A 13189-nucleotide genomic window follows, 5' to 3' on the forward strand; every position below is an offset into this window, starting at 1 on the left:
AATTATCGAATAGAATGGGTCAAAATCGAATAGATCAAAGATCGAATAGAATGGGTCAAAATCGAATAGACCAAAGATCGAATAGAATGGGTCAAATCGAAAAGATCAAAGTATCGAATAGAATGGGTCAAAATCGAATAGATCAAAGTATCGAATAGAATGGGTGAAAATCGAATAGATCAAATTATCGAATAGAATGGGTCAAAATCGAATAGATCAAACTATCGAATAGAATGGGTCAAAATCGAATAGATCAAAGTATCGAATAGAATGGGTCAAAATCGAATAGATCAAACTATCGAATAGAATGGTTCAAAATCGAATAGATTAAACTATCGAATAGAATGGGTCAAAATCGAATAGATCAAACTATCAAATAGAATGGATGAAAATCGAATAGAATAAACTATCGAATAGAATGGGTCAAAATCGAATAGATCAGAGATCGAATAGAATGGGTCAAAATCGAATAGATCAGAGTATCGAATAGAATGGGTCAAAATCGAATAAATCAAACTATCGAATAGAATGTGTGAAAATCGAATAGATCAAAGTATCGAATAGAATGGGTCAAAATCGAATAGATCAAACTATCGAATAGATTGGGTCAAAGTCGAATAGATCAAACTATCGAATAGAATGGGTCAAATCGAGTAGATTAAACTATCGAATAGAATGGGTCAAAATCGAATAGATCTAACTATCGAATAGAATGGGTCAAAATCGAATAGATTAAACTATCGAATAGAATGGGTCAAAATCGAATAAGTCAAACTATCAAATAGAATGTGTTAAAATCGAATAGATCAAATTATCGAATAGAATGGGCCAAAATCGAATAGATCTAACTATCGAATAGAATGGGTCAAAGTCGAATAGATCAAACTATCGAATAGAATGGGTCAAAATCGAATAGATTAAACTATCGAATAGAATGGGTCAAAATCGAATAGATTAAACTATCGAATAGAATGGGTCAAAATCGAATAGATTAAACTATCGAATAGAATGGGTCAAAATCGAATAAGTCAAACTATCAAATAGAATGTGTGAAAATCGAATAGATCAAATTATCGAATAGAATGGGTCAAAATCGAATAGATCTAACTATCGAATAGAATGGGTCAAAATCGAATAGATCAAACTATCGAATAGAATGGGTCAAAATCGAATAGATTAAACTATCGAATAGAATGGGTCAAAATCGGATATATTAAACTATCGAACAGAATGGGTCAAAATCGAATAGATTAAACTATCGAATAGAATGGGTCAAAATCGAATAGATTAAACTATCGAAACGAATGGGTCAAAATCGAATAGATCAAAGACCGAATAACACGGGTCAAAATCGAATGTTATATATTATACATTCTCATCTTCTCTTTGATTAAGATCGCGTTGTGGAATGTGTATTGCTTTGCCCGTTGTTGTTGAAAAAAATATACATCGACTCAACTTTGCTCCCTTGTGTCCCTTCATTCTTTCCTACCTTTCTTCCTTTTTTCTTTCCTTTCTTCCCTTTCTCTATCTTTTTCTCTTTTTTTTTTCTTTTCGTCTAACCATCTTTCTATTTTTCCTTTCTTTACTTTAACAGTTTGTTGTCTAAATATAACACTTTCTACTCAAACTAGTTTGGCTGTACACGTTTTAAATGGATTAACAAATATAAATGTAAAACTGCTGCTATATATATTTATCATATATATATATACCTACCTACTTACCTACCTACCTGACTACCTGCCCAACCTACCCTGCCAACCTACCTATACCCTACCTACCCACATACCTACCTCCACCCTACCTACCTACCTACCTACCTACCTACCTACCTACCTACCTACCTACCTACCTACTATCTAAACCTACCTACCTAAATACCTGCAAACCTACCTACCTATACCTACCTACCTACTACCTATCTAACCTACCTACTACCTACCTACCTACTACCTACCTACCTACCTACCTACCTACTACCTACCTACCTATCTATCTACCTACCTACCTATCTACCTACCTACTTACCTACCTAACCTACCTAACCTACCTAACCTACCTAACCTACCTAACCTACCTAACTGACTACCTGCCAACCTACCTACCTACCTACCTGCTTGCCATATTCAGACTTATCTTATTTCAAAAAACATTGTTTGTATATTTTAGATATCACTTACAGCAACCTTGGAGACTAAATGGAACGTTTCCCACATTAAGCCTTTCTTTTACTGTCATTCCCATGGATATACGTGCCTACGTTCATCCTATTACATGCCCAAAGGTTCGTCCACCATGATGGGTCCTGGTCTACGTCATATACCATCACGTGACCGTAAGGTATGGTTGATACTTTGAATTAACCACAGGGAGCCCGCAGGAGTCGATATAGAGCAGCCTAGAATTAGTATGTTGGTATTCCTGTGTTGCGCACAGTATTATTCTCAAGCTATTCTCGACTTTCACATCCCCATAATGCCTTGCGTTTTTTGGGGTAACCAATCAAAAAACTGTCCCAAATTGAAAGGTTTCTTAATTGAATTTATACTATACCTGTTTTTATCTGTACAATACTGATTATCAGTTTATTCCAAGTTATTTTTGCGTGTACAGATAATCAAGAGTTTTGGTCTTACAGAAAATGTATTGACTTACGAAAAAATGTTTAAAATTTACTTTAAACGTCTTCAAGCTTCTATCTTTTTCTGTTTTTTACTTCTTCGTTTTATCTTTGGATACCAAACAAGGTATTTTCAACATTGTCTGTTCAGCCTTCAGCAAAATAAGTGGGTTTTTACCCTCTGGTTAAAGACGCAAGGGATTATGGGGATGTGAAAGTCGAGAATGTACAATTGTTATTATTATATCCTTGTGCTTTTGCTTCCCAGATTCGGTTCACTGTCAAAGGTGCCATCAAGTCTTCCGGTAATTACCTCATCCTCATGCACTACAAGCTAATTGACTTTTTGAAAGCACAAGGAAGAGTGCGCCTGGTATCAAATGGTACACCGCTGACCGTTGATATCGCCTTCACGTACTGCCCTGCAGTGGAAGGATGTCGTATCAAAGTACACAAATACGGTATGAGTGGCTTCTCCCTCACGCAAGGAATGGCGTCTATTATGATTGAGGTTTTACGTGAAATAAAAGTGGTAAGTGGAACAAGAAAAAAATTAAAATATGAGTAGTTTTTCTTGGTTCAATTGCAATGATTTTTTTACTATAAACAGATTGGAATCAATCCTAAAATGGCACCATCTTGAATGAAATTTGCTACTAGCTTTGCTGTAATGCTTAGAGGACTAGAATAGACCTCTTTACCTTCGTATGCAAATTGCCCATTTCAGACCATGTGACATTCTCCTGAGAATTGTTCTCTTATGAGGAATATGAGAAAATATTTACACATGAAATAATCAACTCCCAAAAGTGGCATCACATGGTCTGAAATGGGACACCAAACAACGAAGGGAAAGAGGTGTTTTAGCAGACTCTTGAACCACGTTCCCTTCAATGGATTACGATCAGCGTAATTATCCTTTAGAAAATAAAAAAGGCGGTCATGTTTGATGATGTTCATTTGCTGGTTTAATGTGAAATAACATTCTTTTAATGGACGTACCTTTGTCACACGACGCCATGTTTATCCCCATGAGGGAAAAAGTTTTGTTTAACCACGCGTAACCTCATTCTGAAGCGCTTGAATGCGAAGCCACACGGTGGAAATCTATTCTTCCAGTCAACATGGCTGCCGCGTGAGAAAGATCTATGCAATGCAATAATGCAACGTAATAAACTCATGAATATTCTGGTATATACTTTACTTTTGTGGTACTTATTCATTAGTTCATGTTAACCTATTCTTAGGTATACGTCCTTCTTGTTCCCGACAAAATGTACTCCCAAGACCTCTTCAAACCTCTCCCTCAGCATAAGGTCAACACGTTCCTTCAACGATGCAGCAAAAACCACTTCTACGTGGACCCAAAGAAAACACGTGACTTCGTTTGTCATGACGCAATCTTCACCATGACAACGTGGTTCGTGGGAGCTCCTTTTCAGTGTGACTGTAATCCCAAAGGATCGACCAGTCTTTTTTGTAAAATGTTTGGTGGGCAGTGCGAGTGTAAGACGAATGTCGTTGGAAGGCGATGTGATCAGTGTATGATAAGCTACACAGGGTTCCCGCAATGTAGACGTAAGTTCATCAAAAACTGGACTATTATTTCGTAAAGTTTGACTTAAAAAAATCAAAGGTCTATAGATCCCTTGCAATACGTCGGAATGCATCTCAATTTGGAGGATATAACAATTCTCATGAGATTGAAATTCTTTTGTTTCGTGCTCCAAATTGAGCTGCTTTGACGTCACATGCAAGGGGACTATTGTCACAGTACGGAATTAACGGCAACCGTTCGACCAATCGTAGTTTGCCAACTACTAGACGCAAAGATCAGCTAATCCAATCAGAATGCTCGGAGAAAGATAGCACTTCCATAATGATATACACGCATTCCTTTAGCATAATGGCGCTTCTTCACTTCTACGTGGACGTCCTTAGGGTTGTCACGCAACTCTTCCCTTTTGCGTGACGACCCTAAGGACGTCTTCATCGGCCTATAGCGATTCAAGCACGTCAATGAGTATTATAACAATATTAAAACTACTCATAATCTGTGTTTGTGTCGTTGAATACAGGTTGCTTCTGTAGTGCTGTTGGCTCAGCTTCACGGATATGCGATGTGAAGGGGAAATGTGAATGTCTACCGGGTTATGGTGGAGACAAGTGTGACCGCTGTGAATCGTTTAGTTACTATGGCTACCCACAATGCAAAGGTGAATAGATTTTGTTGAGAACTAAATTTTTTGTCGGTCAACCAACATGGCGACTATGACGTCACATGCACGCCACTGAAATCCAGAAGTTTTTTATTTCTCACGTGTTCTATTTTTTTCCTCTACACAGAATGTAACTGCAATAAACATGGTTCTCTGAGTAGGTTCTGTAGCGGAAGCGATGGTCAGTGCCAGTGTCGACGAAATTTTGACGGAATCAAATGCGACAAGTGCAGAGTTGGTTATTTTGACTTCCCGAAGTGTAAGCCGTGTAACTGTAATCCCGCGGGAATGCTTATCCTGCCAGGACAAGAAAACACTTGCGGGAACATCAACAGTGTAAGAATCTTTTCTTCTAATTTTGGGTAAATCTCACTAGCGTAGGGAGGGGGGACGCACCAAAATGTAATACGGGATTCCTGTGGATTTGGCGGGAAAATGGCAAATTGCGCCCACTATAATCGAGACCTCGCTACGCCCCTGGGAAATCTTTATACAGTGTGAGAATGTGGAAGTACAAAAAGCTGAAGATCTGTACAGTAACAAACTCTTGTGGCAAAGTTTTCCGTCAATCCCCCTGGCTGCTCCCGGGAAGCTGGACAACTGGACCTTGAAATAAAATTTCCCCTGGCGCTCCTCAAATTCTTGTTTCGCTTGTTATAACAATCATAGGTCGACTTGCAGATAGCAATTCTAAGAAGTCCCATTCTCTATGGTAAACATTCTGATGATATGAAACTATAAACTTCTTTGAATTTTGATCAGCCTGTATTGAATGTACCACGTCTTTAACTCAGCTAACTTTCATATACAAGAGGTATTCCCAACCTGTAAAGTTTGCCAAATACCCAAAAGACGCAGGGATCCCAATTAACGATTTTTTACTTTCTGTCTGTCTGTCCGTCCTTACCACAGCAAACATGCATGTGCAAAGCCAACGTGCAAGGAGTACAGTGCGAGGAATGCAAAGATTTGTTTTATGGCTTGAGTCTATTCAACCCGTTGGGCTGTGAATCTTGTGGTTGCAATACTAATGGAACAATTGGTGGCATTAGAACCTGTAACAAGGTGAATGGTGACTGTACGTGTAAGGCTCACGTGACTGGGCTTAGCTGTTCGCACTGCAAGAGTGGTTACTACGACTTCCAGTATTGGGATCCCTTTGGATGTAAAAGTATGTAAAAACTGCCATGTTTTGCCCAGTACTAGTATTGTGTTAAAAAACGTATATTTTACAGTCACTGATCAACCCCGGTAAAGGGCTCTTTCGTGAGATTTGCTCCACAAGCACTACCATTTTTACAACCTACAACTCCAGAAGTTCCTAACTAGATATTTAGTCAACTCACATGTTGAATTTTATTTACGGAGGGAGGATAACCGGAAAAAAAGTCGTAGAGCGGAACACCACTAACATTTTGTCGGGTAATGAGTCCAGGAGGAAAGCCGAAGATTCCCGATTGTCCTTAGTGTCCTTATGTTTAGGGACTTTTGATTGAGATCAAAATTTACATGGGCTATTCACCTATGATTTGTGAGACTGTAACCAGACAATAGAGCAAAGACTGATGCGTGTTTTTAGAAAAGAGGATAGTATTAAGTGGCGTTTATTGTTTTGTTTTTTTAGGGTGTGCTTGTAATCCAGGGGCTTCGTTTGGATCGCACTGTGATGCCTACACGGGACAGTGTATATGTCTAAACGGTATCGGAGGAAAGCTCTGTGATAGGTAAATATCTTTATAACACTTTATTTATTGAAAGTGAAAACATTATTACAGCTTGTCACCTAATTCCATTAAAAAATAGTTTTACGTGGGGGAGGTAGTGAAAGGTAAAATAGAACCATTGTAAGTATAAAAACATAGACATGAATCTGCCCTGTGATTTGGTAAATAGACCCTTTGCCAAAATGGCGGCCGCAAATTCGAATGACTTTAAACTGGGGGAAAAACCAATAACCCCAGACATACAAACGCCTGTAGATTTGTCAATTTTAAACTAAAGTTTTCTCGGCCGATATGACACCTGTCATAATGAATCTTTGTAGGGATACTAAAGTAAAGATGCTCTTTCGAGTGCTGGTATTGGGTTTTTAATTTAACTCATTTCAATTTTCGGCCGCCATTTTGGCAAAGGGTCTATTTCATTTCTTCCCCATCCCCCACGCCACCCCACGCCCCTTCTCGCACGCACTCAACCGCATCCCAAACGACAATGAGGCCAATTTAAAGTTTATATAATTCCATTGAGGCCTAGAATTCCCCTTCATCACATCCCCCCTCCCCTCGCTCCATTTCATTTCAAAAATAAACGTTCCCTTAACAACAGAGAAGATCGTACAGCATGTTCCACTTGTTCACGTAGCAGCCATGTTGGTCTGAACAATAGATTCCTCCACGCTTAGCGTCGCATTCAAGTGCTTGAGAATAAATGTATGCGGGTTTACACAAAGGTTATTATTCTAACGAGAATAAACATAGCTGCCGCGTGAGTAAGGGTCATTACGAACCCTACTCAAATACAAAGTTAGCCAATACCTTTTGATAAAGATTTCTTTCCATATCCACAGAATTGCTTCAGACAGCGTCTTCTATCCCGATCTTCACCACATCAAGTTTGAGCTCGAAGACGCAAAGAACATGAGAGAAAGACCTGTGGTGGTCAGGAACGACCCCCTGGCATTTCCTGGTTATTCCTGGAAAGGATACACTGAACTTAACTCTTACCAGGTAACGCTTGTCTTAACTTCCCTAGTGGCTCAGGGAGGGGGGAGGGGAGAATAGCTAGTGTGGCTAATTGGGTAAGCGTGCTTCCATCAAAGCAAGCATAAATTGCAGTTTTCCCGTAACCTCATATTTCCGATTTTCTGTTCTACATTCAATGGTTATGTAATATCCAGATAAACACGTAGTCCCGTTTGGACCCTTCAGGGTTGCAGAAACGTAAAACATAAAAATGGCCGAAGAAATCTCGATTTGAAAAACCGCAGCTTGATAACCTTAATGACTTTTGCCTGTGACGCTAGCTTATTATCATTTTCTCCTTTCTTAGTCGCGCATTCACATGCTGATCAATATTCCAAGGACAACGAACTACAGCATGATTTTTTACTACACCCTGAAACAAGTGCAGTCAGTGGGGATGCTTGTTAAATTTGTTCCAACTTCCCAATCAGGTTAGAATGACTGTTACTGTATCTAACTACTTCAATTTGTTGAAAGTGGTGACGATGATGTTGTTAAGGTGGTGGTGATGAAGATATTGTTGGTGGTGGTGGTGATGATGGTGTTGGTGGTGGTGATGATATTGTTGGTGGTGATGATGATGATATTGTTGGTGGTGATGATGATATTGTTGGTGGTGGTGATGATGATATTGTTGGTGGTGATGATGATATTGTTGGTGGTGGTGATGATGATATTGTTGGTGGTGATGATGATATTGTTGGTGGTGATGATGATATTGTTGGTGGTGGTGATGATGATATTGGTGGTGGTGATGATGATATTGTTGTTGGTGGTGATGATGATATTGTTGGTGGTGATGATGATATTGTTGGTGGTGGTGATGATGATATTGGTGGTGGTGATGATGATATTGTTGTTGGTGGTGATGATGATATTGTTGGTGGTGGTGATGATGATATTGTTGGTGGTGATGATGATATTGTTGGTGGTGATGATGATATTGTTGGTGGTGATGATGATATTGTTGGTGGTGGTGATGATGATATTGGTGGTGGTGATGATGATATTGTTGTTGGTGGTGATGATGATATTGTTGGTGGTGATGATGATATTGTTGGTGGTGGTGATGATATTGTTGGTGGTGGTGATGAAGATATTGTTGGTGGTGGTGATGAAAATATTGTTGGTGGTGTTGATGAAGATGTTGTGGCAGCGGTGGTGATGGTGGTTGCAGCTGTGGTGATTATTATTGTTATTTGTACCTTTTCAGGATATTTTCCAACAGGACCCGCTTATCAGCACAAGATCGGTGCTCTATTCAAGTCGACTTTATCTTGGCAGACTACTGCTCCCCAGTTTCTCACCGTCACGGATAGCCGAGGACTTCCTGTTGAAGTCATACTGAGTCAAGGAAAATGGGATCTAATTCTTGCCGCCAGTCCATCTCGTATACTGTTGGTAAATATTCCCAGTGCCTCATCCATCCATCCATCCATTCATCCATCCATCCATCCATCCATCCATCCATCCATCCATCCATCCATCCATTCATTCATCCACCCCTCCATCCATCCATCCATCCATCCATCCATCCATCCATCCATCCATCCATTCACCCCTCCATCCATCCATCCATCCATCCATCCATTCGTGTCAGTCAGTCAAGCAACTATCATGTATATGTGCTACCTAAAATATGAAAATCTTTTTCCATAGGATTACCTGGTTCTTCTCCCACAAGACTACTACAAGCCATCAGTTCTCACGAAAAAAGTCTATAATCCATGTGAAGTCAACAGCAAACTGCCATATTGTCTACACTATCGCCACCCCTCCATGGACGGGATAGATTTTGTCACATTTGAAGCTGAGAGAGCTTTGGTCACTGGTTCAATAATCACTTCTGTACGCGCACCGTTCCCTGGAGTCGTGCTCGACGGACTTCGGGTAATTTTCATTGTCCTTCCTTTTTTCCTTTTTATAGAGTATTTTCGCATGATGTCACAGCCGCCATATTTGGTGCACCTTTGACAATGACTTTGTCATTAGTTTCTGTTGTTATGTACACTAATATGGTTGCCATCTCTATCGTCAGTTAACTCTTAAAGGACTGTGTAAAAATGTTCTGTTACGCAATGTCAAAAAAGAATAAAGCATTTGTGTACTCTTGCCATTCATTCTCCTGACAATGCTTTCACCTCGAGAATAAACATTTCCAAGCTTACTTTGTGTTTTCTTTTTCAGAATGTCCTAACCATAGACCTGCCACCCAACCACCCTCCTGGTCAATACATTCTCGTCGCTTCCTACTTCTACGATGGATACCCGCGTACAGGGATTCTTGACATCACATGGCGCTCTGGAAGAACGTCAGAAAGTGGAAGAATGAACATCTTGAACTGCAAGTATGTAAGGCAATATATTTAACAAATCGATCGAGCTGGGATTTTTTTGGGGGGGGAGTCTAAACCTATTAAATTCAATTTTGATTTTAGTTTTAATAGACCAAATCCACCTAGCAATGCATAATGTTTTCCCCTGTCTACGTGTCATTCTCTTGAGGATAATATTCTTTTGTTGAATTGTATCCATATTCATGTGTCTTTTCATGTGCAACCGTTAAACAAAGAAACGATACTCTAAGGAATGACACGCGGTCTGAAATGGGTTGAAAGTGGATTTGGCCTATTATATTTGACATGCTCTCAAAGTTTGGTGTGTTTTAGGTACTCGTTTGGTTGTCGACAAGTTGCTCTTGGTAACAGCAAACAAGTTCACTTATTTAGGAGTATTCGCAACGGAAATACTTTCATTAAAGTCAGCACGACACTGACAATGGCTTTGGTAGGTATACCACGTGACACAGACAGACAGACACCTGTAGATCTACCTAAAAGTACAGATATGACAGACACACAACCTTCGCATGTAACACAGCCAGTCAGACTCCCAGTCATACAGAAATGACCCTTCGCATTCATGTCAGATGTCCAGTCGGTGTTGCAGTCAGACAGACAGACCCAGTCTTCAATCACAAAAGCAGCCTGACATTTCAATTATCTCTTCTCTGAAGCCTCCTTGATTCAAATTACAATTTCCCTTTCCAGGATTCGATCACCGCAATACCTCACGATCAGTGGAACCCAGGTTACCTCTCTGCCGCACCGCAATGCGTGAAAGCTGGGCCTTCTTGTATATCCTCGACTTTTACTAACCCTTCCGATGGGTTGGTCATTCAGGCTGAGAATAACACTGATGATAATGGTCATGGCAACGTTAGGCCGCCCTATCTAATGGACCATACTGTACGACTGGCTTATATTAACCGTGGGCAGGTGAGTATATGCATACGCATGTGATTATCACGTGGAAAGATGTATCCTAAATATGGGTCAGTGTGTATATACGTACGTATAGGTTTGTGCACGTGATTATAACGTGGAAAGGAAGATGTTTCCCAAATATGGGTCATTGAGTATATACGTACGTATGGGTTTGTGCACGTGATTATAACGTGGAAAGGAAGATGTTTCCCAAATATGGGTCAGTGAGTACATACGTACGTTTGGGTTTGTGCACGTGATTATCCCGTGGAAGGAAAATGTAATTCCAAAAATAAATATGTGCACGTGGTTAGCAAGTGAAAAGGAAGATGTAAAACCAATGGATTAATGCTAAGGCACGTGATCACGTGAATGAACACTAAGAAATGATTTTCAAAATAATATGTATATTCAAAAGTTTGTTTCTTGGACTCGTTTCAGAGAACAATTTACTTGAACGCAAGAGCGAAGCCTGGACGCTACTTTATCCTGGTGCATTACTTTCAGCCCCATTACCTCTCGTTTAATGGCCGCGTTATTGTCAGCCACAGTGATTCGGCTGTTGCTTCTCTCATTGACTTCCGGTATTGCCCCCACGTGACCGGATGTAGAAGTGTCGGTGTATCGTCTACGAGAGGCACGATGAAGGAACGGATATCTGTTAACCTTGAATCGGATCTTTTGTTGACTATTACCATTCCTGATGATAAGTCAATATGGATCGTAAGTATTCGTGTGTTATTTCTTTGCTCGTCCGTCATCGCGGCCATGTTGGTGGTAGCCTCCTTTGAAGATACCCCCAACATGGCCGCCATGTCATTGCCAATGTTTGACTCTCTTGGGGATGATATCAAGCTATCACATATTGTGGTCTTATCCGTCATCGCAGCCATGTTGGTGGTAACCTTTGACGATACCCCCAACATGGTCGCCATGTCCTTGTCTCAGTTTGACTCTCTTGGGAATGATATCAAGCTATCAAATATTGTGGTCTTGCTTTAGCTATACATTCTAGGATACCTGATACGAACATTTGATGAAATTGAACGTGTAATTATGGGAATTTTCTTCTCTTTCCAGGACTATATTCTGTTACTTCCTACTCGGTCCTTCTTCTCAACAATACTCGACAATGACCCCGTCGATATTTTTCCAGAATTCCAACAAAAATGTGCCAGAAACCACTTCCAAATCAAACCATCAGCTCCTCACTTCTGCCTCAGCTCTGTCTTCACTTTGACATCACGATTTAACAGAGGGGCGGTATCTTGTAGATGCGACACGCAGGGTTCGTTGAGTGACGGGTGTCAATCATATGGGGGACAGTGCAGATGTAAGAATAACGTGATTGGTCGTACTTGTAATTCTTGTAAAACCGGTTATACTGGATTCCCTAATTGTCGAAGATGACAATACTCAACATGAAGCTTAAGAATGATACTAGGCTCACGTGATGATCAGATATGGTATTAGCCAATCAGGCACCACTATGCCATGGATCTGCATATAAATGTGTACACATGTTCACAAGAACAACTTTTTTCCTTGCTTTATTGCTTTGCTCATTTTCAGCATATATATTCCTCTAACATTTACCACAGTACCAAATCGAAATCTCATTCTAAGATCGAGCCTGCGGTCTTCATGGTCAGTTCCGAGTAAGGAAAAGTGCTGACAATGAGGAAGCAGGCTCTTGGGATAAAATTGGTAAATGGTGTTAGAAAACATTCTGATTGGCTATTTGGCTTGGGAGCTCAACCTATCAGCATTAAATATTTGTGTACATAATAAAACGAGAGAATCAGGCTCAATGTACCTTAATATAAACCGTTTGTCTGTCCTCTATATACACGTTACATCGTCAGATTTTCCGTTCGGTTAGATGTCAGCAGACATAGAAACTTTCATGTTATCTGAAATGTATAATCATTACGTCAATTAATAGGTCTCATTTGGGTTGCAGTTGAGTTACTTTTTAAGCATCCACCGTGACATACATTCCATGCAGTTTGACAGGAAGACATAGAAACAATCCTCAGAATGATATGTGAATGGAAATGGAAAAACATTACACCAATAAATGGTTCTCATTTTGATTGCGTTACTGTTTAAACATACACCGTGACAGAAATAGATATAGAAACAATCCTCAAGAGAATGATATGTAAATGGAAATGGGAAAACATTACACCAATGAATGGGTCTCATTCCTGATTGCGTTACCTTTAAATCATCCACCGTGACAGAAGTATTCCATGCGATTTGACGGGTAGTCATAGAAACAATCCTCAAGAGAATGATGTGTGTTCTGAAATGGGAAGACATTACGCATATAAATGG

The 13189-nt window shown here is 39.9% G+C and overlaps 1 protein-coding gene across 1 annotated transcript in view; it reads left to right on the forward strand.

Moving 5' to 3' along the window:
* Positions 1-12943, forward strand: part of LOC116308867 (laminin subunit alpha-3) — a 31084-nt gene extending 18141 nt beyond the window's left edge. The window contains exons 20-35 of the mRNA XM_089032899.1: positions 2173-2343; positions 2892-3155; positions 3871-4201; positions 4702-4839; positions 4970-5178; positions 5755-6013; positions 6467-6566; positions 7409-7568; positions 7891-8014; positions 8797-8984; positions 9243-9473; positions 9771-9931; positions 10253-10370; positions 10634-10861; positions 11291-11572; positions 11930-12943. Coding sequence (XP_088889025.1) covers positions 2173-2343; positions 2892-3155; positions 3871-4201; positions 4702-4839; positions 4970-5178; positions 5755-6013; positions 6467-6566; positions 7409-7568; positions 7891-8014; positions 8797-8984; positions 9243-9473; positions 9771-9931; positions 10253-10370; positions 10634-10861; positions 11291-11572; positions 11930-12259 — 3294 coding nt within the window. The 3' untranslated portion in view covers positions 12260-12943. The remainder of the gene's footprint in view (positions 1-2172; positions 2344-2891; positions 3156-3870; positions 4202-4701; positions 4840-4969; positions 5179-5754; positions 6014-6466; positions 6567-7408; positions 7569-7890; positions 8015-8796; positions 8985-9242; positions 9474-9770; positions 9932-10252; positions 10371-10633; positions 10862-11290; positions 11573-11929) is intronic.
* The last annotated feature ends 246 nt before the right edge of the window (positions 12944-13189 follow it).

This window comes from Actinia tenebrosa, unplaced genomic scaffold (assembly GCF_029948245.1).
Source record: "Actinia tenebrosa isolate PJP-AT-01 unplaced genomic scaffold, QUT_ActTen_1.0 PGA_scaffold1__47_contigs__length_23844297, whole genome shotgun sequence".
Lineage (NCBI taxonomy): Eukaryota > Metazoa > Cnidaria > Anthozoa > Actiniaria > Actiniidae > Actinia > Actinia tenebrosa.